General features: G+C 37.3%; 1 protein-coding gene across 8 annotated transcripts in view; it reads left to right on the top strand.

Annotated features, from left to right (window-relative positions):
• The window catches only part of PCLO (piccolo presynaptic cytomatrix protein), a 323,800-nt gene that overhangs the window by 204,918 nt on the left and 92,741 nt on the right, over nt 1-26,141 (top strand). For all 8 annotated transcript variants that reach the window (XM_063155629.1, XM_063155626.1, XM_063155627.1 and 5 more), the window contains exon 10: nt 9,956-10,081. In XM_063155629.1, coding sequence (XP_063011699.1) covers nt 9,956-10,081 — 126 coding nt within the window. The remainder of the gene's footprint in view (nt 1-9,955; nt 10,082-26,141) is intronic.

Raw genomic sequence — 26,141 nt, 5'->3', positions numbered from 1 at the left:
CCTGTGGTCAGTGGGAGCACCATCCATTGTCTCAGATTTCCTCACAGTGCATACAGAACCTCCTCTGCCTTGGCTATGCACAAAAGCCTCTCCTATGTGATGATTTCTGCACATCCAAGAGCAGTTTATACTTATGTTTTAAATTATCTATGTGCAGTTTGGTCAGTTCTGAAGGAGCTGTCTGTGGAGATGCCTGAGACTGACAGATTCTCCTCAGGGCATTCATGAACACACCTTCAGTGTACAATCAGTATATCCTAACTGGAGAATGCACAGCAGGAGTTACATAGGGAAATGTCCTAAACTGTGCAGAATTCCCACTTGGAGAGTTCCTGTAGCTGTTGACCAGCTGCTCTGCTGGGAAACTGGCCAGTGCTTCAGCCCATTATCTCATCTCACCTCATGTCATCTCATCTCACTGGAGTTCTTGGGCCAGCCTGGGCATTAATGATTCAGTGTGCTGGGTCAGCCCAGATAACCAACTCTACCACAGCAGCTGTAATTTTAGGACAAGATTTCATCCTAATATCACCTTTATAAGTTAAATTCCACAGGTCTCATAATAATCTTACTACAGTAGAATTTGCTGCCTGATTATGAATGCAAAAATTGTCGCATTCTGAATATCAATAATAAGACTAATCCCAAATATTGTAAAATTCAGGCTTTTCCACAATGTATCATGTGCACATGTATTTGGTTCATTTGCTTTCTTGATTAATGAAAACTGACTCCGAGGTACAGATGCCTTTGATGCCTCTTACATAACCTGGCATAATTTTGCACACAGAAGCATATAATGTGAATTTTGGCATGTGAATGAGGTGTTTGAGGATTGAGGAACCAAGCCAAAATTGTGATGGCAAGAGAATAGTAGCGCTGAATGAAAAATAATTATATACTTGCTCACTGTCTGATCTCTTGACGGATCTTGTTTCTTTATTATATACCACAATCTAGAGCATGCAGATCTACTTTTTGAGATATGCAGTGTCCCCTCCTCAGACAATGAGAGGTGTGAAGGAATTTCCCAGGATTAACTCTGCAAAAAACTGGTTAATAATTTGCAATTAAGGGGAAAAAAAAAAGGAATTGGCACAGATGTGCTAATGTGCCAAAGCAATGAGGGCAGTGCTCAGTGAATGATAATATAGCAGTGTTTAATGCTCCAGAAGCTCACTGTTTGTTTTCACTGAGAGCCCCTTGTTCCTTTTGGATCCTTTAGCAGGGCAGCATAAGTGCTGTTTTATGCTGCCAGAATTTTCTCTTCTGTTTTTTATCACGCCATCATTATATTTGAAAAAGTGAGTTAAGGATGTGGCTATTGAAGGCAATGAAAGCACTGGCAATACCTTTGGAAATGTTGCAAAGGTAACTTACATTGTGTTATTCCTGATCAGGAAGATGTTTAGGCACACTCAGGGGGAAAATCCAACAAGGCAGACACATCTCAGTAGGTCTACAGGTACAATGAGTGCACTCAGACAAAAGTAATTTTTACTCCTTTACCTCACATAGGCTGAGTCAGAAGCAATTCTTCCTTTTTTGAAAGCAGGGATGTTCTGTGTTTCCAGGAAAAAAAAAGCACCTTTGAGCAGCCAGACTGTCTGTGTTGGGGAACATCCTCTTCAATTCTGGTAAAAAAAAAAAAAAAAAAAAAAAAAAAAAAAAAAAAAAAAAAAAAAAAAAGAAAAGAAAAGAAAAAAAGAAAGAGGTAGAGAAACGATTCAGAAAAATCTGCAAACTTTGTAGTGCAGCAAAGAATTAGCTGGTGGGAAGAAGAGCGCATCCCTAATCTCTGCCTCAGCAGTGATGTCAGTGAAGCTGCAAGCAGAATTGCAGGGTGGCTGTTATGTTGTGCACACGTCAGACATGCCTCACACTCTCCCTAAGGATTGCTAATTCCTGCAAACAACACTACAGTGCTGTTTCTGCAGTGTGCCAGCTCATGCAGTGCTCATCTGGATGGAGAGGAAGGGAATTCAAAGAGATTTCCTGTATCAAGACCTCACTACTATAAAAATTAGTTCTTACAGAAAAATACTAAGGGGCAATGAATATGTGATTATTAATCAGTTAAAAACATGTTAAATGTAGTCACAGTCTATGTTCAATGTGAGAAGTCAGAAAGAGAACTGCAACCCTCCTCCTGTCCTCATACTCTTAGAGGATTACCTATCCTACTCCTTTCATTTAATGTTGGGAAGAATTGAGATAATACTTTACACAAAACAGCAATACTCTCCTCCTTCCCTTGTCAGTGGGGAAGGACTTAATCACTAATTAATGGTCATCATTCCCTCAAACACTCACTCCTTACCAGAGACATGGCACAGAAGGTAAAACCCATAAACAGAAAGGGACTGAGCTGTTGCAGTCAGGCTACATCAGAGATTTTCCTGGGAAGTCACGTGGTAGCAAATGAGGACAGGACTGGAAATAAAAGCACATAAGAGATGTCTGGTTTTGTCTTAATATCAATTTTAGAAAGAACTCAGCACCATTAAACTTTTCTAAATTAAACCAAAGAATCAAAGAAATTCTTCTGTGTGCTAGAAACACTTTGTAGAGGTACAGACCATATATTCCATTTATGTCTCTTGTCTACAAATTATTTTCATTTGAATAGCATTAGTGTATGTATTTAAAATACTTTCTATGAAATCTTTTTGGCAGTCCAGTTGTTTATGCATGCAGTATATGAACACTTGAGATTTTGAGAAGAAGAGAGTTGAAGATTTGGAGTGGAGGTAACTGAGAGGGCAACGTGTCTCTTGGATATTAAGGTTCCATTTGCTTTCACAGCTGTCATGCACAAAAGGCTGCATAAACAGATCACTGCAACACTGAATGTTAGAGTTCAGTAAAACCCCCAGATTTCCATGGAGGTTCAGCTGTCAGTCAGTGGCACCTATTCAGCCATTGGTGTCTATCAGTAAGCACAAATTAAACTCAGTACCCACAAGAGATTGTATAGATTTAAAGCTACACTCTACCACAGATGGCACCATAGATTCTGATGTGACAGATTGTCCAAAAAGATGAGACTTTTATCTTGTTTTCAAGTACGTGTGATAAATGCTTCAAGAGGCTATTTCATAAAACACTTTATGATCCTTCAGGGTGATAACCAGTGTGCACATCAGCATGAAGCAGATTTGCAGCTGATATAAATCAATGCTGTGCTATTAAAACAACTGCAATATATCTGAATTTCATCAGCTCCTGATTTGACTTCATGTGTATTTTATGCCTTAATTGCCAATGGCCAAGAAATGCAATAGCTGAGTAGATACAATCATGTTTCTAGGAAACAACTTCATTGAAGCTAATTTTGCTAGAAGCACCAAAACAATTCTCCTGAGGACACTCTTGAAAATGCTCTACCTATATAGACAACCAACCTGTGATATGGATCATCATGTTATGTATTCCAGAGAATTGCATAAGAATAACAATGTAAATAAAATTTTAGGCTGGATTTCATTATACACATTATTTTTCCTGCTGTTCTTAAGTTCCTGAGTTAACCTGGTTTTGTTTGCTTTGTCATATTTCCTTTCTCTCTGCTCCCCAGACTTTTGAGATTGCTTTATCACCATTACAATGTCTCAATAAATAGTTTGCATTTCTTCATGGTACTTTTAATTCTGACCTTTCCAAGAGAAGTCATTGACGTTTTTAATGTGTTTGAGCCTTCTGTTCCACACAGACAATGGAACAGGGTGTAAAATCGTTCCAGCAGATAAGGGCCTACCAGCACCCTAGCATGTGTCTGGTCTAGATAAGGCTGGAGGAGGAATGAGGAGATAAAGTCTAGTAAATGAACACAGGAGGAAGGTATGTTCTGCCTCCATTCACAGCCAAATAGTGTTGAAAGGCTTCACATTGTTTGATCGCTGCTAAAACGTGGCACATTGGCACATTGCAAAGTCTTTCATGCCTAATGTCTCATTTGCATGCTTTCTTGTCATGCATTTGCTACCACAGGACCTTGACTAAAGAAAAGATCACCCTTGTACTTCCTTGCCCTAATTCAGCATTGTGGTTTTGTTCTGGTTTGGGGGATTTTTTATATTATTAGAAAGCGATGAAAAACATATTTCAACAAGTCTATGCATTGGCTCCTGGATCTGAAACACAACAGTTAATCTCTATTTTGAAATTTAAACATATCTCCCATTTCAGCCTACTCAGAGATAGGTGTTGTAGCCCTGCATTTCGCAATTTAAGCCCATTTCAATTTTCCCCATTTTACTTCTGTATAGTTTCAACTTCAAAGCACACAATATCTGAAGGTGTTAAAATCACCATGGGTTTACAGAAATAGTGAGTTTCAGCTACCATCTTGAAGGGTATTATTTAAGGCTCTCAGAAATCAAAATCAATAGCACTTTTTTAAATATCTCTCTTAAAGTTCAGTCACTTAAAGTCTATTAAAAATTCACATAGGTCTATTTGTAACTGTGACAAAAATCAGATTGCTGCTGACACTCATACAGTTTCCTATGCCAGTTTGCACAAACATGTGTGATTACTGAAAATCTGTTGTACATTCTAATTCCTTCTTTACTTTCCTTGTTCATATAATTAGAAAGACAAATGGTTTCATACTTTCAAAAACTAGCCCAGAGGAAATATTTGCTTGAGTTAACACATGAACAATGTTTGCACAGAGCTTCTGAGTCACGTGCCAGCATTCTCCTGCATTTGTTGAAGTTGTTGCTACTGCACAGGACCTGTATGATGATTAAATATAATCAATCCTTGCATTTTCTGCTGTAATGCTATTTACTTTCATGAGATAAAACATCACTGGAAAATTAATTTTCCCTTTTGTGTAAAATCAGGATCATCAACACCAGCAAAACCCTGCTGGGCCTTGAGCTGTTCTTTTTTTTTTTTTTTTTTTTTTTCTTCCTTTCCTTTAACCTTTAACTTTTGTATGGGGTTATCAGCAATTGTTTGTAAAGGCAAGCCTAATAACGGCTTGGATGCTGAAATGGTTCCAGGAAATCTAGACTGTTTATACTCTAATGTCTATAATGGAGCTGCTCAGCAAAGCAGAGAAAAGATGGTAAAATTTCATGATATTCTCTGTGTCCTGAGAGCAACAGACAGATTGGCTACAGCCTGATCTTTATTATCTCCATAAGAGACAAAAAGGACTGAATTGTAATTGCAGAGCTCGGGTTATAGTCAGCATATTCCAGCAAAGTAAATTACAGTCTTTCTGCTGTATTGCTACTGTGACACAATGAAGTATACAAGGAGATAGGATTTCATAGTGTTTGAGACACTTTCAGCTACAGAAATTCAGAATAAATATATCTAAAGGGACAGAAAGTACTTAATGGTGGAAATAAGAAATAAGGAGTGATGAATTTTGAAAATGCATTTGCAGTAATGCTTTCCAGGTCACCAGTGACACAATTTATTAGTAGCAGGTTCTTGGTTACTGATTATACATAATATATATACAAATATAAACATCTATATACATATATATAAATGCACGTAATGAATATGCGTCACCGAACTATAAACAGTTTATAGTGTCTGGAAGGATATGAAATGATAGGCGAAATATTCTTTTGAAAGTCAGAGTTGGTTAATTGCCAAAAAGCAAAAAAAGGCCATTCAATATTTTTCCACCAAAAATGGATTTCCCACAAAAATAACTCAGCAGTTATTAAGCACTTGAAGTCTTTGCTAGCATGGAATGGAATGGAATGGAATGGAATGGAATGGAATGGAATGGAATGGAACACAATGAAATACAAAATACAAATTACATTATTTCAGTCAGAAGGTACCTACAAAAACCTTATAGCCTAGCTACTGACCAATTCAAGGTGGAAAAAACTTAAAGTAGTTAAAGGCATTATTCAAAAGCCTCTTAAACCCTGACAGGCGTGGAGCACTGATCACTTCTTGCAGAATCCTGTTCCAGTCTTTGACCACCTTTGCAGTCTAAACTTCTCCTGGCACAGCTTTGAACTATTCCCACAAGGTCCATCACTGGACACCAGGGAGAAGAGCTCAGCACTTCCCTCTCCCCTTCCCCTCCTCAGGAAGCTGTAGAGGACAGTGAGGTTGCTTCTCACAGCCTTTTCTCCAAACCTGACAAACCCAAAGCGCTCAGACTCTCCTCACAGAACATTCCTTCCTGCTCTTTCACCAGCCTCACTGCCCTCCTTCAGGCACGTCCAAGGACCTTGACAATCCTTCTCAAACTGTGGGGCCCAGAGCTGTGCCTGGAGCTCAAGGTGAGGCTGAACCAATGCCGGGCACAGTGCACAATCAGCTCTTTTGGCTGCCTGGTGATGCTGTGTTTGGTGCCACCAGGACAGGGCTTGTCCCCTGGGCTGGCTCACACCGAGCTGCAGCTGAGCAGCACCCCCAGGTCCCTCTCTGATTTACAGCCATTGCTTTCCCCACTTACACTTGTGCCCAGAGTCACAGGTCCAGGATCCAGCATTCCCACCTGTTACATTTCATCCCATTAATCACAGCCCAGTGTTCCATGCTATCTAGATTCCTCTGAAAGGCCTCTTGTCAACAGAACCTCCCAGTTTTTGTCATGAGCAAACATGCTAGTGGTGCATTCAGCTCCTCAATCCAGATTTTTGACACCCATATTGAACAAATCTGGCCTAGAATTGATCCCTGAAGAACACTTCTGGTGTCCAGTCCCAGCCAGATGTCATTCCATTCACTACAGTCCTTTCAGCTCTGCCCTTCAGCCAGTTCTTCACCAAGAACATTGTGAACCCACTCATCCCACAGCTGGACAGCTCATCCCTAAGGATGATGTGAGATCCAGCATCAAAAGGCATAGTAAAATCCATAAAAATTACATCCAGCACCTTCCCATCATCCACGGGTCAGGTGATCTAAAGCTTCAAACTCTGTTCATATTTCAGCTGTATAAATCAGAGGCTTACAAGCTAACTGTAGTGATTCAGTATCCTTTTTATTTGTTTGTTTATCAATGTATAAAAGCAATTTAATTGCATGATCAGCCTTGTCAAAGTTTAGCATTATAAATTTTATTGTATATTTGGTTTGGCTGGGGTGGGGTTTTGGAGTGTCTTTTTAGCTTAGCATGCTCCATCTTAAAGCTTTAGTTAAGATTAGATGGGAGAGTAGGATCACAGCCTTGGGAGATCAGTAAAAACTGTTTTAATTAATTACCAGTCTTCTCACTTTGAAGCATCCTAAAAAGGATTGGATTTCTAGGTGCAAAATTCCCTTTGAAGAGATGTTCTCCTGAATATATTTTTCATGGAAATCAATACTCATAATTCAGAAGGGTGCCTTCTCTTATTCAAATCACAGTGATTTGCTTTTTGATGGTTTACTGGTTCTGTGTCTTCTAAAGAAAACAGAAGTTTATTAATCAGGAAATATAAATGAGAAAGATTAATGTATGGTTATATCAAAATAGCTGAAGAAATGGAAATTCCGACTCAAAATTAAAAATAAAAGCAACAATAAAAACAAGGGAAAAGCTATCTAAGAAAGCATAAATGAAGGTGTCTGATGGGTATTTTTAAACTATCTGCAGTCAAGGTTATAAACTGGGCAATGTAATTTCAAACAGAAGTAGTAAGCTCAATATTTTCAATGGATAAAATATAAATAGGCTTGAAATCCCATCTTTACATGAAAAAATACAGCAAGACCCAAGCAATATTTCTTTGTCAACCAGAACAGAGCACTTAGAGCTCATTCATTTTAACTACCAGGAATGAAGGCTTTGTAATTAACCTTAATTTAAATGGTAATTTAAATAATTTTCTAGTAGTGTTTTTGCAACACACACAATCTCACACACCAACTCCTGTGATTGTCCCTTAGCAAGCATATCTCTACTTTATCCATAAGGTCAGTCATACATTTGACTATAAAACCTGCAAACATAAAATACAAGCACTTTCAAAGTGTCTAGAATAAAAAAAAAATCATCATATAATAGCATGAAAAGTACTTTCTTTTATTAGCAGCAATATGGACAAAACCCTCCCAAAACTAAGCAAATGTATCAGCCAAGATTTTCAGTTCCCTAGCATAGGTATCCATGTGAATGCCTCTGAAATCAACTGTGTACACTCATTTATATGACAAACTACTTTGCCATTCTGTCACAAATAACCTATGAGAAGTAGAAATGCCAATACTGTGCATCATGATAAAATCCTGACTCCAAGGAGTTCCTGCCATCTGTGATGAAAAATATAATTAAAATTCCCTGTGTTGACTGTGTGAGTTAAGATGCTGTGTCCTTGCTTGTGTGTGTTACGCACAAAGAATAGTTGCTTCTTGGATTTGCTGAACTCAATAGCTCCCAGTTGTGAGCTTTAGATCTATAAACATATTAATGACTCTTTTCATTCTGCTTGATCAGAAGTTGTCTGTGCAGCCCACACGAATTCCTAAGTTCTCAGGATGGACTTGTGTTTAAATGTTTTTATAGGTGTATGCATTCACTTTATGCAATGAGGTACTTATTTTTTAAAAATTGTATTTTCTAATTTTTTTAAAGGTCCTTAGAATGGTGTTTTTTTCTTTCCATATCAAGTTAAGAAAAATATACTTTACCTACCAGTGCAAAAGTTCCAATTTGCACTGAAATAAGGTAATTAACTTAAAATATTAACACAGTTTGTTCCAATTAAATGGAAAAATCACTCTCCTAAAAGAAAAAATTTGGAAAATATCTAATTATGAGAAAAGCTGAGTCAAAAAGTATATAGATTTAGCTAAACTGCGATAGAAAAACCAGTGGAAACTTTTCTTCTGTCAGAAATGCAATGTGGTAATCCTTTTACTGAAAGAAACTCAAGGCTGACTTATGAAACACTAATAGCATTATGGAAAGGAAAAGCCTTAATCCAAAAAGACAAAGCTTTGCTTTTGTGGTGTGGTGACCTTTCTACAGCTGGTTAGTTTAATCACTCAGCAGGTTTGGCTTATGAAATTAATCAATTGAAAAATATTATTTTTAGCCATCACAATAAAGGTGGGTAAATCTGCCTTTTAATTCTCAGACCTAAGTGTAAATCATCTCATATGGAACTTTCTTCAAAGAAAAAAAATAGTTTAATTAATAGTTTAACTAGGAAGTTTTGGGGTTTTTTTTTAAGAGCAAAATAACACGAAAAATTTGCAATGCATAAGATTATTTTATTTTATTTTTTTATATTTTGAGCTTTTGTTTTTCACCCTCATTATTTTGTACAGAGGCTAGTGACCTGCTTCTCTCCAGCTGAAACAATGAGTGATGAAAATGTGTTTACCTCTCTACTTTTTTTTAAAGGAAGAAAATATGTGATTTATTGATGCTTTACACAGAATTCTTGTCTGCTTTTTCCACCATTAATTTGCACATCCTTTGATGTGAAAGATGTCAATTTAAAGCAAATATTGAAAAAAAGTAATAGCATTTGCCCAATATAGGTTCATGTAAATGTACATGCGTTGCTGCTTGAAAAAGCAAGCTCAAGGATCTCTGTCAATGTCTCCATAATTATGTGATTCTAAAAGCTCAGATATTATAATTTCTCAGCTAAATTGCATGCATGCTGTAGGCATAGGATAAGGCTATCCTTTGAATCCACACTTCTTTTGTATTTCTAGCAATTTAATTCAATTTATTAATATTGCAAATAGATTGTCAGAAGAAGATAGGACAAGCTTCAATGTAATTTTTAATAACTCAGTTGTTTGTGTTATGTCAGTCATGCAGTAGCTGCTCAAGAAGATATTCCCAAATTTAAGTCTTTAGGAGAGCATCAGATGTGACTGCAGTTAACCCTGATCTTCCAGCTACAGACAGAAGTTATCTGGGACATCTTCAGTAACCTCTGATGTCTTGTTCTCTTCCTTTCCTTCCAGTGAATTATTCATTGCTTCATTTCTGTTCAGAGTTTTCTCTTTCTTTTGATCACAGGCAATGGACTGGGAATCCGAGTTGTAGGTGGGAAAGAAATTCCAGGAAGCAGTGGGGAAATTGGAGCTTACATTGCCAAGATCTTGCCTGGGGGCAATGCAGAGCAGACAGGGAAGCTTATAGAAGGTAAGATAAATGCATTATTAAAATATGAAGCCATGGGACTGTTGGGAGTTTGTTATGATTATTTATAACACACATTTTCTCTTGCGCAACGGATGCAATCTTGCGCAAGGAATGAGAGCTACACCTCCACGATGCTCAAAGCAGAAAAGGCCTGATGGAAAGTGATTTTATGGCTTCTGTGGCCAAAGAGAGTTGCCACAATGAGCATTATTAGGGCGTGTCTTCAGTAATATGTGTCAACATGATGTCTGCATGGCCACATGTCCTCATCCTGTTTCATGGACATGGGTTGTGAAGATCTTTAACCATTAATCTTGATCATCTAAGTATCCTTGTTGGAAATTACTTTTGTTTCTTAGTTTTATTTCATATATTATTTATATGACTTAATTTCTATTTGAAATTGTATTTCTTAGTTGCACAGGTAAAACAGATCCAGTTGTCTCCCAGTTACATGCACAACTTTTTTTTTTAGTCCCCTATAAGTCATTTCTAATGTTAGTTGTCCAATTTAAGGTCACCATCCAACCTGCCCCAACAGGCAACAGAGAAAAAGAAGTAATCAGAGAAAAGCAGTTATTTCACCTAACTTAGACCTCTGTTTCAAGAACTGAAAGTGTCTTCCTTCTTTAATTGGCTTTTAGAAAACTGCATTCAATTTCACATCACTTTTTAGGTTACCAAAGCTAGACGGAGTGATAACTTCATTATCAATACATTTTCTAGGATTATTGCAATGTGATCAATCTAACAATTTATTTCTGTGATTACATGAATACCACCTTCTTTTTATAACTTTCTCTTTTTATAGCTATTTTCTAGTTCCCTTTTACAAATCTGTATGCACCTGAAGTGTCAGACTGTCCATAGACAACAAAAGAGTACATTTGTCTACAACTCATTAAACTCTTTTATGTTTTTTTCTTTTTTCTTAAATAAAAGCATGAACTCAGGGAAAAATAACAAAAGAAGAAAAGTAGGAAGAATAGTTATTCCAGGCAGAATTAAATTCACATAAGTTTTCTGAATGGTAAACAAGGAAAAAAAAGTCATGATTTAATCAAAAGTACTTTGCAGGCAGAAAAACTTAGTAAATTGATTACAAAAGGTATTTATAAGGAATAGTTTTATTATTCTGTGGGTATTACAAAACAGTATCACCTGCATTCACCCGGTAACTTTTTACATCCTTGGTGCTTTCTTTGCCAAAATGTTAATGATATACAACAAAAAAAACCCCCAAAGTGACACAAACCCCAATGTGCAATGAAATTAAACAGAAACTTAAAAAGAAATATATTTCTTTTTGGCCTATACAGTTGATTCTGATATTAATTTTTAATGGGTAGTATCTTACTCATTGAATGATAGAATAGTGTTATTTTTTGTGCATGAATGATGAAAGAATTGACCTTAATTTTGTGTGTTTTGAAGCAAGTATTTGTTTTGGCTCCCTCTGTACAAATAAGTAGGTCTTTCATAACTGTGCTAGATCACGCATGCTTTGTTTCAGTACCAAGCAAGTAAAGAGGAAAATGTGGTTATTCAACATTTCCCCAAGACTGGACATTTCAAGAAAGAGAATGAGCAGTTACAGATTGGAATTATCTGTAATCTTTTGGTTTATTTTACCAAGAAATTTTCTGGAAATTGAAGTTTAAAACAGTTCTCTATTCACCATATTTGGTTCATTTCAGCAGTGATCAAGAACATCTTGGATTTACAATAACTACAGGAGAAACCTGACATAGAAATTTACTTTTTAATCTGTTCACATAATATATTTTGAAGGTTTATTCTTATTTTATAGGAAGATGAATGTGAGAGTAAAATATTTACTGCTTTGTTCCATTCTCCCATCCTATGTTCAGTCATGTTTCTGATCCAACCTTTATAAAAGTATCCTAGACTTGGATAAGTTGGCATATATCAACTCCATCAAAATCCCTATATTTCATCTGTAGAATTTATCCACACAATGTCTCAGAATATGTTTCAGTATTGATGTGTTAAATGTTCTCTCAGAGAGAAAAAATGCTTCCTGTAGAATGCACTTTGGCTATGACATACAAGGAAAACATTTTCTCTCACTGTCATTCACCTTTAGGTCTTGCCTTTACACCTAGTTTACTTTTTATGTTATTTTAGATGGATATCAGGGATCAACAAAGAATTTTTTCTACTTCACTGTGAGTTGTGGTTGGATTAGTGGAAATGTGGCTGGTGCCCATTTAACCTCTACCCCTCAGAAGAGCTAAAATCCACTGATGTCTTCAATCATTCTCATATTGATCTGGGTAAATCCAGCCAGACTGTTGGATTTACCAACATCTCTGAAAATAGAAGCTGGCCTTCTTTTCTTTTTCAAGTTATTTGCTGTCTCTCACACCACAGAGAGAAAAAATAAAGAAAACTTTGCATGTCATTATCTGTAAATGAATTACTTTTTTTTCAGTAATCATGAGTCACTTTTCCTGATTAAATGCTGTGTGACTGCAAGTTAGAGTATAAACAGTCATCAAGTAAACATCTACTAATGTCACTACAAGTTAGTATCTTGACTCATTAGCCTTTCTAAGAACATGAATCACTCTGAAAAATCCCATCAACTTAATTAATTCCTCTAATTCTAAAAACACTGGGTTAAGTCTGAAAATCCTACCAATAGCATAAGAAACAAGGCTGAAGAAACAAGGTTGGATTTATTGTGGTTATGAAGGAAGACAAACTCCTACCTGCTCTCTGTATGACTGCATATAAATAAATGACACAGAGATAGCATTCCTATCCTTAGGGAATAACATAAAATTTTAGCCTATTTAAAAAGCTTTGGAGGAGTCTTAGTGCTGAAAAATTTATTTATAGTCCTGACTGGCAAATACCACTCTTCTCGGTTCTCTCACCTTGAATTCCTTTCAAATGTCAAAAATATCTCTGATTCATCACTCATTGGCGTAACAAAAACTGTGGGTGGAGGACTCATTCCACGGAGCTCATCAAGTGCAAGGGCTGTGTCAGTTTGATAGATGTGTCTGTGCTCCCCCTCGTGCTGACGGGAACAGTTCTGTTCCATTCCACCTGGCGAATCCACTGAGTGAGTGGCATTTCAGCCAGCATTTTTCAGAAACAGAAGAACATGGAGCAAGGAGCGGAAATGAAATGTTTATGTGTGTTTCCTACACTTACAAGTTTTCTGGATACCCTTGGCATTCCAGATTTCTGATTGGACCATTTCAGTAGGCTGAGTAGAGAACTGGGAACTGATAACAGGTGTCTTTATTTCAAGTTTTCAATCCAGACAAGCTGTGTTGCAATGGTTAGGTCATCTGAGGCTCACTGAGATGAAGACATTCCCTGACTTTCCAGTCTTCTAGAAATTTTGGTAAACCAGCTCTGTAAAAAACTTATGGTGAACTTGATTTGTGGTGATCTTACTGCCTTTGCTTATACCTCACTCAGCAGCATTAGTCAGACTTCTGTTAACCTGTCCTGAGCCCTTATGTGTGCGTGTCAATTTTTAATATGTATGGATCATTTAAAATATATCTTCTCAAGCTTAAAAAACAGGAAAATAATATATATGAAGACAAAAACTCTTGTCATGAAAAATACTGAAATAGAACTTCCTGGAAGAAAAACTATCTGATAGACATAAGATACTGAAAGATAATGAGACCTATTAAAGGTGTTAAGTAGGTCAGAGCAGAGAAACTGCACTGCTGTTGGAGAGTTCCATCTTAGATGTGATCTTAGTTAATGGTGCCCTCCCCTCAGTCCAATCCTTTAGCACTTATTTTCATCTAAATTAATAATTACTTTTCTCAGGATGCAGGAAACATTGCTCATGAAAACACTGTAAGGGTCCTGTCAGAGCCACCTGCCTTCAGGAGTAGGTAAAAGCACATCCAATGTCCTCAGCAACAAAGTCTAAATATTGAGGATAAGTTCCTAAATGTGCTCAGCACCTTTTAGAATTTGATTCACCTGCTAAGAAAGAGATGGTCAGCTTTTCTAAATGTGTTTATTGTCTTTAATTGTGCTGAAAGTTTCCCAGGCCGCATGGCTGGTTCCCCTTAAGAAAGCATTCTAAATGAGTGGGTCTTTGGGAATGCCAGAGATCTCTTTCATCTTTAGAAAACTGCAAACTCAGAACTTGAGGATGCCTTCAGGAAATGAAATTGAGGTCTCCCTATTTCCTCCTATCCATATTTATTCATGTTTCTTTTCCCCTCATGTATAAAGTTGTACATATTCTTATATATTCAATTGTCACAATTTTCTTCTGTCCAAATATGGTTAGCACAGCTCTTCATTAGTTCCAGAACAGGCAGTAAATCAAAAGGAAAATTATTATAAAGATACAAGGACTTATATACGATGATAAGGAGAGCAGCTGCATTGTTAGGTGAAAATCTACTACAAAATACCAATCAGTTGACCACCCAGAAATGAGAGTGAAATATGAGAGACTAAGAAATATGAGAGCCTTTGGTAGCAGTTTTGAATCTGGGGAAGGCTGCACATGGAAGCTGAAAGACAGCCAACATGTTCATGGTGTTTAAGCAATCCCTCATGCATAAAGTAGTCTGCATTAAGTGGAGAAAAGGAGTATTTATACTATCTATAGTTCTTCCTCTGAGGAGAATGTAAATAAGGCTAATGAATAAACTAGAGAGGAGATGGCCAATGTGGGGAGATGATTATCTGTACTTTGGTTGTCTAGTATAAGTAAGATGAATCTGGCCATAATCAATATTGGGTAGAGGCTATTGGAATATTAGAATTATTGTTTAAAGATTTTCCTGAATTCTGGGTAATGACATCTTTGAATACAGGTAGCTTTCTCACTCCTCCATTTAAAAGTGACAACTAGGTAGTTTCCAGAACCTGTTTCACGTCAGCCATGCCCTGGGAATGTATCCCTTCATGTGTTTTCAGATAATAAATTTTCAATCATAGCTTTTCAAGTCCTTGTCATCTTAAAGCTTGTTATTTACTGGCATTGGAAACACATGATTTCTTTCAAGTCCTCTCAGAAGGACAGGGGGGTGCAATGGGATTACTGACCAGTCCATGAAAAGATTATAAAGAAAATGTTAATAGATTTTCTGTTAACAAGTTCTTTGATACTTTTTTTGGCTACTTCGGATAGCATCAAGTGCTGAAAAGCAAGGCCAGAGTGTTTCAGAAGGTCTTTTGCAAAGGCACTCCAGGTGTAATGGCTGTCCATCTTATCAAAGCTGTCTCTTGTCGTATCACAGACGTGCTTTGCATGCTCCTTGGAAAGTGCAGCGTGACTGGAATGGTCATGGGCACCTAAATAGCTGGAAAACCAGAACAGAAGCAGTAAGTCACTATCCTTCTCTCTACCCTTGTCACATTTCCCTCTTATCCCTGAGTTATAGATGAGCACAGGTGTAACTCTGGCTGATCTTTTATCGGTCACTGGCTGGTCATCTATTTGTGGGAAGTGCAATAGGTCTTCCTGAGTTTTAAAATAGTGTAGTGAGCACTGCTTGCTGTTTAGACAGCTAAAATTGGAAACATTGATTGTAGCATCGCAATGAAAAGAGATTTTACAGTCCCCATGAAGCAAAGATAGTGAAGAGCCAGCATCCCTTCTTGAGTCCCTCTGATAATTACATTTCTGGCAAAAAGTAGATAGCACAATGAAGCTGGAAAATGATGAAACAAAATTAAAAGGAGCACAGGAAGGGAAGGAAAAATTCTCAAAAAAACAGGATAAAGTCTTAAATGAATACTAATAATCTTTCCATCCTCTACTTCCATTTTGCAGTTTGACTGCTTTAATTTATTACTGCATTGGAAAAAAAAGTATTAACTTTACCCTGTTCTCTGAAGTGTTAGTGAGTACTTTTAAGGCTCATTTGTCTCCACAGAAGAGTTAATTCCTTCTTTCACTATTCTTAAGATACAAGTGGATGTGTTTTCCTCAGAAGATGCAGGTGTATTTCCTGTGTCAGGACTCCCAATACACGCTGGCAGAGGTGGCAGGAGGTGTGTGGCTTTTCTGGTTTGGGCAATGCTGGAGAGAAGATGGGTTTAGTTACTGCTTCCAAGATATTCAGGGATAAACCTGCATCTTTAGTCAAACACAGACTAAAAATCTCCCTGGGATTGTTAAAATAGATATTTTCTAGATCATGTTATACCTGATAGCAAATAGCACAAGCAGAGACATAAAACCACTGTGCCTGCCCCTTTGCCCAGCTGCTTGCTGAGACTGATGATAGGGACTTGAGTCTCAGCCTGGAGCATCCAAGATATGTGCCTGTATTGCTCTGGTTCATGTCTTCATTTTCAAGGGCCAGCTTCTGTGCAGCAGATTTACAAAGAAGCCAGACAAATGTAAATCCTTCAGTGCCTAAACTGAGGCAAATCTTTCTTACCAGTGGAAGTCATCGAACACACCCTCCCATTTCAATTCACTCTGCAGGGAGTTTAGGTATGTTTTTTAGATGAAGTCTCTCACTAATAACCTAAAATTCAGACTTTATAGGCTTACCTCAAGCATGCTGAGCCCCATCTCATGAAACAAAATCAGGACATTTTTATCTGCTGTTTATAAGGGACAAGATCTATTTGGGCTCATATACATGGGCATTCCCAAAAAACATCTTACTACAGTGTGAAAAAGCCTTTTGCATAACCACTGATAGTGACTTTTCAGTGAACTGGGAAGCTAAAAATACTCTAATTCCATTTCCTATTGTGCAGATTGCTGTGGGCTCAAACTTGCAGACTAGCAGTTTGATGTGATTGTAGTAAAAAAAAAAAAATCTAGTGAAATCAAAGTGAGGGTCATCTTGAAGTACAGGTTAAATAAAGCTATGTCCTTATGGAGAATTATTCCTGCCACTGGATTCCAAAAAGTGTATTGAACCATTTTGTGTTTACATGTAGCAATTTTAACCTTCAATCTCATTCCTGAAATCTGAATCTCCAGGAATATTAGGCCAGCCTGGCCATTCTATGGAATGCTATATTGATGTAAAACATAACAAAGATTCAGGGCCCAAGGTGAATTGTCCCCACTCAGGGTTTGTTCTGCTGAAATTCAGGTGGACAGACAGCCCCTTTCAGTGGCTCTCAAGAGCTATATGTTGTTTGCAAACCACAATTCTCAGCAGCTAACAGGACTACAGAGAGCTCATTTTTCTGCCTGTGAATAAGGCACTGCAGAAAGCAGAATTTCTTTAGTCACTTGTTATTTCAAAGTACTTTCTAGGTAGGTGTGTGCAAATTCTTCCAAGACCATAAGAATCATTATGAAGAGTTGTTAATAATTTAATGTTAAAAAAGATGGTTCATTTGAGTACTTATGAAGTTACTTTATAGGTACATTAACATGTTCTAGGCAACTTTTCAAACATTTTTTTGGTACTTTATTATCACTTCTGGAAAAACTGAATTAGTCATTATTGGGGTGGTTGGGGGAGGATCTAATTGATTAGAAAATGCAAGGATTTGCAAACAGATTCATTCCAGTCAGTAAGATGACAATAATTTATAGTATAGCTATTTCCTCTGCATATTGGAGCTCAGATTTCATGAATGATATGTGGTGGAATGAGCATTTTTAGGTCAGCATGTGCTGACATTTTCCTTCACAAAATCAGACTAGAATGTAAAATGAAAAACATTTGAAGGCAAAGATATTTCAGACAGCCAACCTTAGTGTCTGGCAGACATGGGCAGGTAGCAGCTCTGTTCTCCAGGGTCTGAGCTCTGCTGAAGTCTCTGGAAGGACACAGCAGCTGTGCAGAGGTTCACACTGCATTTGAAACATGTAGAATATTTCCAAGCCATCATATATATGGTGCAGCTGATCCTGACTGCTTTTGTGTGGAAATGCAGTGGGGTTCAGTACCTGCCAAGGGAAGAAGAAACCTCAGTTCTGGGCCTTCCTCAACACAGATGATGTTGAGTTGCTCAGATACTTCTGCTTCTAAGGAGAGCTGTGTCTGAAATGGTGCTTACCACTGAATTTCATTAAAAACAAGTGGTTGGGACCATTTTGTTTTTACTTGGATCTTGCTTCCTGATTTCCAAGTAGTCCATCTTCCAAATTATAAAGCCTAAGTTAATATTTAGTGTGGTAATTCAGGTACTTTCTGGGAATTGTACTTTTTTTGTCATAATATCACGCAGAAGTGCAACACAGTTACTTTTTCTTGATCTCACGGACATTTTCCCCTGGTAGTATTGCACATGTTTCTGTTACTCCCCAACCCATATAGTTATGAAAACAGGAGCTTTCTTAGGAATTATTTCCAATGGAACCATGAAATGCTTCAGTCATAGCACTGTGATCCTCATTCCAACTGATTCCTTTTTTGGTGTATTACATTAACAAAAGGGATTGTTCGTTAGTGTACTGCTATGTCACAAACCTTTTATGTCTAGCAAGTACATTATTCCTATGTTTATAACATGTTAAATGTTCTTCTCTTTGGAAGTAAGCACTAAAATAAAATGTCTAAAAGAACTCTATACTTTCATTCAGACCTTAAATTGGATTTTTGAGTAATAGTAAGACTTCACATGGAAAAGCTGGGAGAAAAGTGTCTGCCTTTTGATAGTATGGAAGTAAAGAAAAAAGTTATTTGCAATTTTAGTGAAGTTTGTAGAAAGATACTGAATAATGAGGCTACAGCTCTATGTCTATTTCTGAATGCCAAGAAGAATTACACTTAAGATCCACTTACCTATGTAATATTTTGCATGTACCCATGAATTTTGACTGTAAGGGACCTTTCCCTGGAGACTCGCTGCTGCCAAACCAAAAGGGCATGTCAATAACCAAGAAGTATTAAATCTTAAAAAGTCCATAAGGCCTTCAAGATGATACAGGTAATTTGATGATAAAGAACAATCATCCTGTAGCAGTGCTTCTACTAGAGTGGTTCCTTAGTCTTCAGATGAGTAAAGATTTTCTGTTGGCTTGATTTGTTTTTCTTTCCTTTTCATAAATTTATTGCTAAGAGATCAGTAAGAAGAGAGTAGAGACACAGTGATACACATCTACTAAAAGAAACTCAAATTACAGACACAGGGAAAACATTTGCAATCTTTTTGCATGCTCATGTGCTAACTTTCCATTCCAAAACAGCTCACATCAGGTGGAATCATGTCTGGAACAGCCTTTAAAGATACCCAGAGAAGCAGTGTTAGTTTTGGTACTGCCCACAAGCTCTGTTCTATGAGGGTTCAACTTTTCAGAGGCAATTCCTCTTCCTGACCACTTCTCATCAGAGCCAGAAGACAGCTAACAGATCCTGTATTGCACAGCAGCACCCAAGCTGCTTCAACCCAGGCCTGTGAACTTGATACTGCTCATGTGCAGTCAGATTGCATTGCAAAATGCACAATAAATATGGGACAGGCCAGTGTTGGAAGGGTAGGCTGCACTTTGTGGGCAGGCAAAAGGTGAAAAAGAGCAGGAAGGAGAGAAAAAGGGCATTAGCATGATCTGTTTGGAGGAAATGAAAGGCAAAACAGAGGAAAGCAGTGTGGTGAAAAACAAACTCCGATGTTCATAATTTCTATTCATGATATATGTTCAATAACAGAATGTATTTTCATGGGCAAGATGAGTGCCCTTTACCTGCCCATGTGCAATGACAGGGTCATTGGCAGATGCTGACCAGTCACCCCAATGAACAGAGGGTTTCATTATTTCCTAATTACTAGATAATGTGCTGAACAGCACCCCATGAAATTAACCTTTAAGATGACAGTAAAAGGAAATGAGTCATTCCAGGCAATGCTCATCATGGTGTGAGCTCTACACTTGCTAAATGAGTTCTGTCATAGTGTGGGTGAAGTGGAATCAATCCATATAATTCATACATTTGCTACTCATACAGGCAACTTTGGAACTGCTAAGTAGAAATAAGCATTGACTTATGTCTAGCTAAAGCAAAGTTATGTATTACATTAACTGATTATACTTTTCAGATGGGTCCGAAGGCACTGAATAGAAAGAACTGAGAGTTCCTGTGTGAAAGAGAGGATAAGACAGTACTAAAGAAAGAAAAGATAAATCTTTCATCATCTTATTCGCAGACCACTGTAGTATTCTTAGAAGTATCAGCCTGTCTCAGTGATAGTAATACCTCTGCAATTCACACAGTAGGAGCTGACTGACTAGTTCCAAAACAGGGGCTTTCTTCTGATTCAATAGCTGTAGAGAACATGAGACAAGAAAAACACTTCCCAGTGTTTTGGAAGGAGTGAAGATCCAAAGAAGGAACTGAAAATACCTTCAAGCACAACAGTGATCCTTGTTGAATATGATGCAGGCAGACTGGCAGATATGATAAAACAGCTTTACTGAGCATGAGCACGAAGCACACACTGCTCTATCTGGATGAATAGCCTTCAGTGGTGCACATGGATGGGCTGCAATGCTGCCTCAGAGGTTCTGTCTCTGAACGGAGACTAGCTGGGAGAGCACCTGACAGCTACAGCAGATAAACTCTTCTCTGCTGCCTACACTTTTCAGAGATGTGGAAAAATTTGGTGCCCCCTAATGGACAGCCCCCAGCTCCCAAATTCTGAATGTGTTTTACAGGAATTCTTTTGCGAGGCATCTACAAAAGGATCTCCCTATATTTGTTAATGTTTCACATGAAGAATTTCTCATTCAGCGTCCTTAATCACATATCTTCAGATGAAATATGCATTTTTTATAGGTGAAGACTTAATAAGCCCCATGGGTAATACAAAGGTTTCTGTATTTGCTGGCTTTAAATTTATGACCTGGGGTCATCTCACAGTTTCCTCAATTGCAGCAATATAGCAACACATAAAACTAAATTACTGCACCTAAGTGTTCTGATCTGTTTATGGGTGAAATTAAACTAGCTATTCTGTCAGTCACATAAATTATTCTACACCATCTTTAAGCAAGTTTACTGCTACAGCTGCATGGACATTGCTGTCTCTTTCAGTAGAAACGTTGACTACATCAACTAACTATTTAGTCCAAGGGGTTTATATCACTTGTACACTTGCAGAGTATATTAGCAAAAATTAGTTAGACTATGGACTATTACAATGACAGCCAGAAAGAGTAATACTGCAAATAATTGTTATTCCTGAAAAAGCTGTTAGGGATAACCTGTTTGTATATCATGTTCTTCAGGAAGCAAAACAGGTTAAGAAAACATAAGAGTATATCTCTTGTATCAGATGAGCCACAAGATACCATAATTTCAACATATTTATCTGTGATGTATGAATAGATGTTTATTTATGTTGCAAGATGCAATATCTCCTCTTCCTTGTTTGAACCTGCCCTCCCAGTAGCATCATCCCTAGCTGGAACATGAGCATTAGTATTAGATCTGCAATTTGAACATCATGCTTTGTGCTCAGCTGTCACTGAATTCAGTGGTACAAGTAAAGTCAGTTTGATGAATTTCAATTTGTAAAACTACATGCTTTGAAGAGATGCATCTCTTAATGAAACCGATTTTCCATCTGCAGTTTACATTTGCAGATTTTCAGGACAGATTATGGGTTTGATTATTCTCATTTGCCTGTGAAGAGAGATACAGTAGAATTAGGGGTGTTCCCAAAGGCCTCCAAGCAAAGAACAAAGAAAGAAAAAGATTGGAAACTGTATTTCTATTGCTTCCATTCACTGGAATGAACAGGGGAAAAGGGATTGGACTTTTATTATTTTCTTTAAAATATATTCTATATATATCAAGGTCAGTTTGGATGTGGCTTTGAGCAACCTGGCCTAGTGGAAGGTGTCCCTGCCCATGGAAGGGGGTTGGGAACTATGTTATCTTAATGGTCTCTTCCAACCCAAAGCATTCTATGATATTATCACTCAATAATTAAATACAGTATTTATTTTCATCTGTTAAAAAAAATAAAATAATCTGTTTTGTTACTTTAGGAGAAAGTAATTGTTAGTTGTGGTGAAGATAAAGAAATGCCTTTGAAATGGGATGAGTTCATAGGCAATTTAGCAATTCCTTGGATACTTTTCACCAAAGAAAAATTGCTCAAAGACTTTCATCTCTAAAGGATACAATATCATTTGTGACTCTTTATTGTATTCAGTGTGTTTGGGGGATTTGCAGTTTCAGTTGACATTTTTTTTACTTCTTGCATTTATTTTTGCCTTATTTTTACCTATTGTTGCATTACTGATTCCCAATATTTCATATATGCAATTGCTTAGCTTTGAGTGGAGGCTCCTTTTACTTAAATTTTCTGGAAAATAAAGAAAATATGTAAGTTTTGTTCTGTAAATTACAGCAGCTACTTTTTCTCCTTTTGCCTGGGAAAGAATATTTATAGGTTTTACTTGAAAAAACAGAGATGGTTGTTTTAATCTTGTACACTGTTTGACACTAATAATTTTAATATTTGACACCTGGGAAAAATACATGTTCGATAACTTTGGTGAAATGAAAGAAGTCTTAAAAGATTAAGCAGTGAAGTGATCAAACTCCTTTGTCCTTGTTGACCCAAAATATATATTTGAGCTTGAGTCTACAGATGAAATGCCAGTTTAACATTTATGTTTGGCAGTTTAAAAAATAATGCTCAATATCTCACTTGGACATATATTTGAAGGAGAATAAGCTGCTGCAGTACCAGTAAAGTTAATGTGAGGATGCCATGCTTGGAATTTGGTAATAGTTCAGTGTTTTTAAATGTGGTTTTGATATGTAATTAAAACACACAAGTTTGAAGAAATAGGGACAGTTTGTCTTAGGGCTGGAGTGTAATTGCTAAGTGGAGGCTATGGAAGCATCAAAGCGGACAGATTTGTTGCAATTATCATTGCAGGACAAGGCGTTGCCTGTTTGGGCAGCAGTGTCTGGCTGCTGTGCAGCAGCAGGAGCAGTAGGTTGAGCACCTGCACCACACCATTGTCACAGAGCACTCCGGCTGGGGACAGACACATCTTTCCAGCACCTTTCCATCACCTAGTTCCACATCAAGCCCAACTCTCCTCTTTTTGACCCATCTCAAAACCATAAACCACATCTCATAGGCGGTTTTATTCCTTAGGAGTTTTGATGCTGCTGCTTCAGCAGAAAAGCTCTTGTGTGCCTTCAGGAGGTTTGAAAGGTGAGCCCTGAGCTACCAGCCCTGTCCTCCTTTGGGTGGTCATCAGCTGCAAGCAGGGCCTTGCAGGGCATTCCTATTCCTGTGTTTGCTGTCATGCTTGGGGCAACAGAGGCTGGAAACTGCTTTCCCTGGAGCGGCACAAATTTAATTTCTACAACTGTAGCTATCAGTCAAGGAATGGTATCATAAGTTTGTTTTGCTTGTCTTTCGGGTGCTTTCACGGTGAATTCAGTACCTTAATTGTTGTCATAAGAAACACATAAATACACAGGGACTGGCTGTAAGAGATCATTTGTTTTAGTGTAGATAATGAGAAGAAATAGCAGCTGCTGCTATTTAGTATGCATGTGAGTATTTATAGAAGCTGATTAGGTATATAGCTGCCAGATAATCACCATCCAATCTTGCATGTACAGAATAGCTTCAGTAATTGTGCATTCAAATTTCTTTTAAAGAACCTTACAGAGAATGGCAAAACTATGGGTGTAATCCTGCATCATTTATTTGCAATGCTCTCTCATCATGCATGAATCCTACGCTTATTACAATGAACCTCTTTGTTAGAATAATGCTACCTCTTTGATCAAGTTTGCATAAAGAGATAGCAATTAAAAAAATTCAGCTGACAGTAACAAGTATGTTAAAGATGTGTAAACACCAACAGAATTACATTCTAAGGTATTGAGAAGAATATAAATTATTCTAAATTATTTAATTTGAAATTAAATGTAAATATTTTTATATTGTTATTTTTAAGACAATTTTAGTAGCGTATCATGGACTATTCTCACTGAGATGTATGACAGCCATTGCAAGGGCTCACTTTCCTTTCTCTAATTCCTGTTGTAGTTCTGTAAGCGCGGTTTTACCCTGGCAGGCAGCTACACCCTGCACAGCCTTTCACTCTGCAGTGAGGTGGGAAGAAATCACTCTATCCCATCAAAACCAGTGCAGCCACTTGAACTCCACTCTTAAATATGACCATGCACAAGTTTCATACCTAGATTGATTAGATCTCTCTGATTCTACTCATAAAAGCTTCTCACAAACCACATTTAACCAAATCAGATTTTGTTTTGATTTTTAGTTCCTAACTCAGTTTGTGCAAGACATGGCGTGAGCTTTGAGGAAAGGCTACTTTGGGATCTCTGATCGATCTTGGCTGAGCTGAGCAGCCTCAACACCATGAGGGAACATTTTTGCTCTGAATGCAGCACCGAAATTATGCAGGACTACCATTAATGTTGCTAATCAGATGTTCCTAAAAATGAGCTTTGTGCCCACATTTGTCACTAAACTCTGAAGAACAAGTAATTATTGAGAACTGAAATCCTGCAGTTTTTCAACTTCCTGTTAAAATGACAGTTAGTTCTAACAGGTAATTATTAGTGTCTCTCATTTTTCTAGCACATATGGAACCTCTACTTCTTCGAGTTGAATAAGCCTAACATTTATCACTAAATCCCTTTATGAATGAGTTACAGGGATACAGAAGTTGGAGAGTTAATACCCAGTCCTTACTATTTGACAAGTACTATCTCCTACAATTCTACTCTTAGTAAGATTTCTTATGCACTTGATCTTTCAGTTCCTTCTTCTCAATGATAAGGTACAGCTGTCAGTTTGCTAAACTGAGGGAAAAAAAGTCCTTTTCATTTTCCTGGATAGATTTATCACTTTAAGTGACAAAGGAGGGAATCAATACACATATTTTTAGTTGTCTGGAAAGTAAATATCTTACCTCACCTTGTATTATGGGCTCTTTTTCTAACCATAAGTGGAAGAAGGGATGTGATTCATCTCATTCCAAAAAGGTGTCAGCTGAGATGAGCCATCCTAAGAGGAACCTGCTTCTCTTCATTCATTAACTACTCAAAATTCCTAGACAGCTACTGAGGCAAGACACGAACCTTTTTACAGCCAAAAATTGGTACATTGACTCTAATCCCAAAAGAAGGTAAAACCAAAGCAGCTGTATGCATGTGTGCATGACAGTTGTTCCCTGCAGACATACATCCTGCTTTCCATGGTCCTTTATTTATTATTCTAAATCTCTTCAAAATTAGAATAATAATAAAAAATATATCTTTTATCACTTGTGGTTTCACTTGTGGTCCATTGAAACCAACCAATAATCAAACAATTTTTTTCTGCATACTTTCTACAGCTATGGACACGTATGTGTCAGAAATTTGTACAAGCATACATTTAGATACTACAAGAGAAACATAAAACATGATCATTTAAATGAAGTCATTCCAATGATGGAAAAATTTAGCTCAGCTTGATTTAGAACACAAACAAGTTGATTCAGAGGTAATATCATGGAATTACTTTATCTTGTATTATAAAGAGTGTAATTTCCAAAAAACTTTTCTTTATAGGAGAATTAGATGCATTATATGAAAAATAGATACATACAGGAGATGAGAACTGCATAGCACTGGCCAGAAATTTGTATCCACTTTCCTCAGCTTTCAGGTTACATGAGTCTCACAAATGAGATAATAGTGTGTAAATTCTACTTTATATTTGAATAATCACATAATGTCAGAACTGTAAAATTACTCCCAGGGTACAGAGGATGATTATTGACAGAGTGACTCCTATTAAAACACATCAAGTAAGGCTCTCACTCTATGCCATGTGACAGACTGGCATTTTAAGGTCTTCAGCCACTCTCATTAAGACTTGACTTTTTGCTTTAACAGTGGTGTTTGCCCACTGTGAGTCACAAACATTTTCTGTTCTTGTTTCTAAATGACCTTAAGTAGCATTGGCATGCAATGCATAACCATGGCCTTTGCTCATTCCTAGCAGGCTTTCAGTATTTAAATTATCTGAATTATTCCATTATTTTCTGAATTGGCCTCGGTAGCCCCTTAGTGGTGACACTGCTGGAAACCAGCCAGGAATTCACCAAGCAAGGGTGAGACCC

This window comes from Melospiza melodia, chromosome 4 (genome assembly GCF_035770615.1).
Source record: "Melospiza melodia melodia isolate bMelMel2 chromosome 4, bMelMel2.pri, whole genome shotgun sequence".
NCBI classification, from domain to species: Eukaryota; Metazoa; Chordata; class Aves; order Passeriformes; family Passerellidae; genus Melospiza; species Melospiza melodia.
Note: the sequence above shows the minus strand (reverse complement) of the source record. Positions and strands in the feature narration are given on the sequence as shown.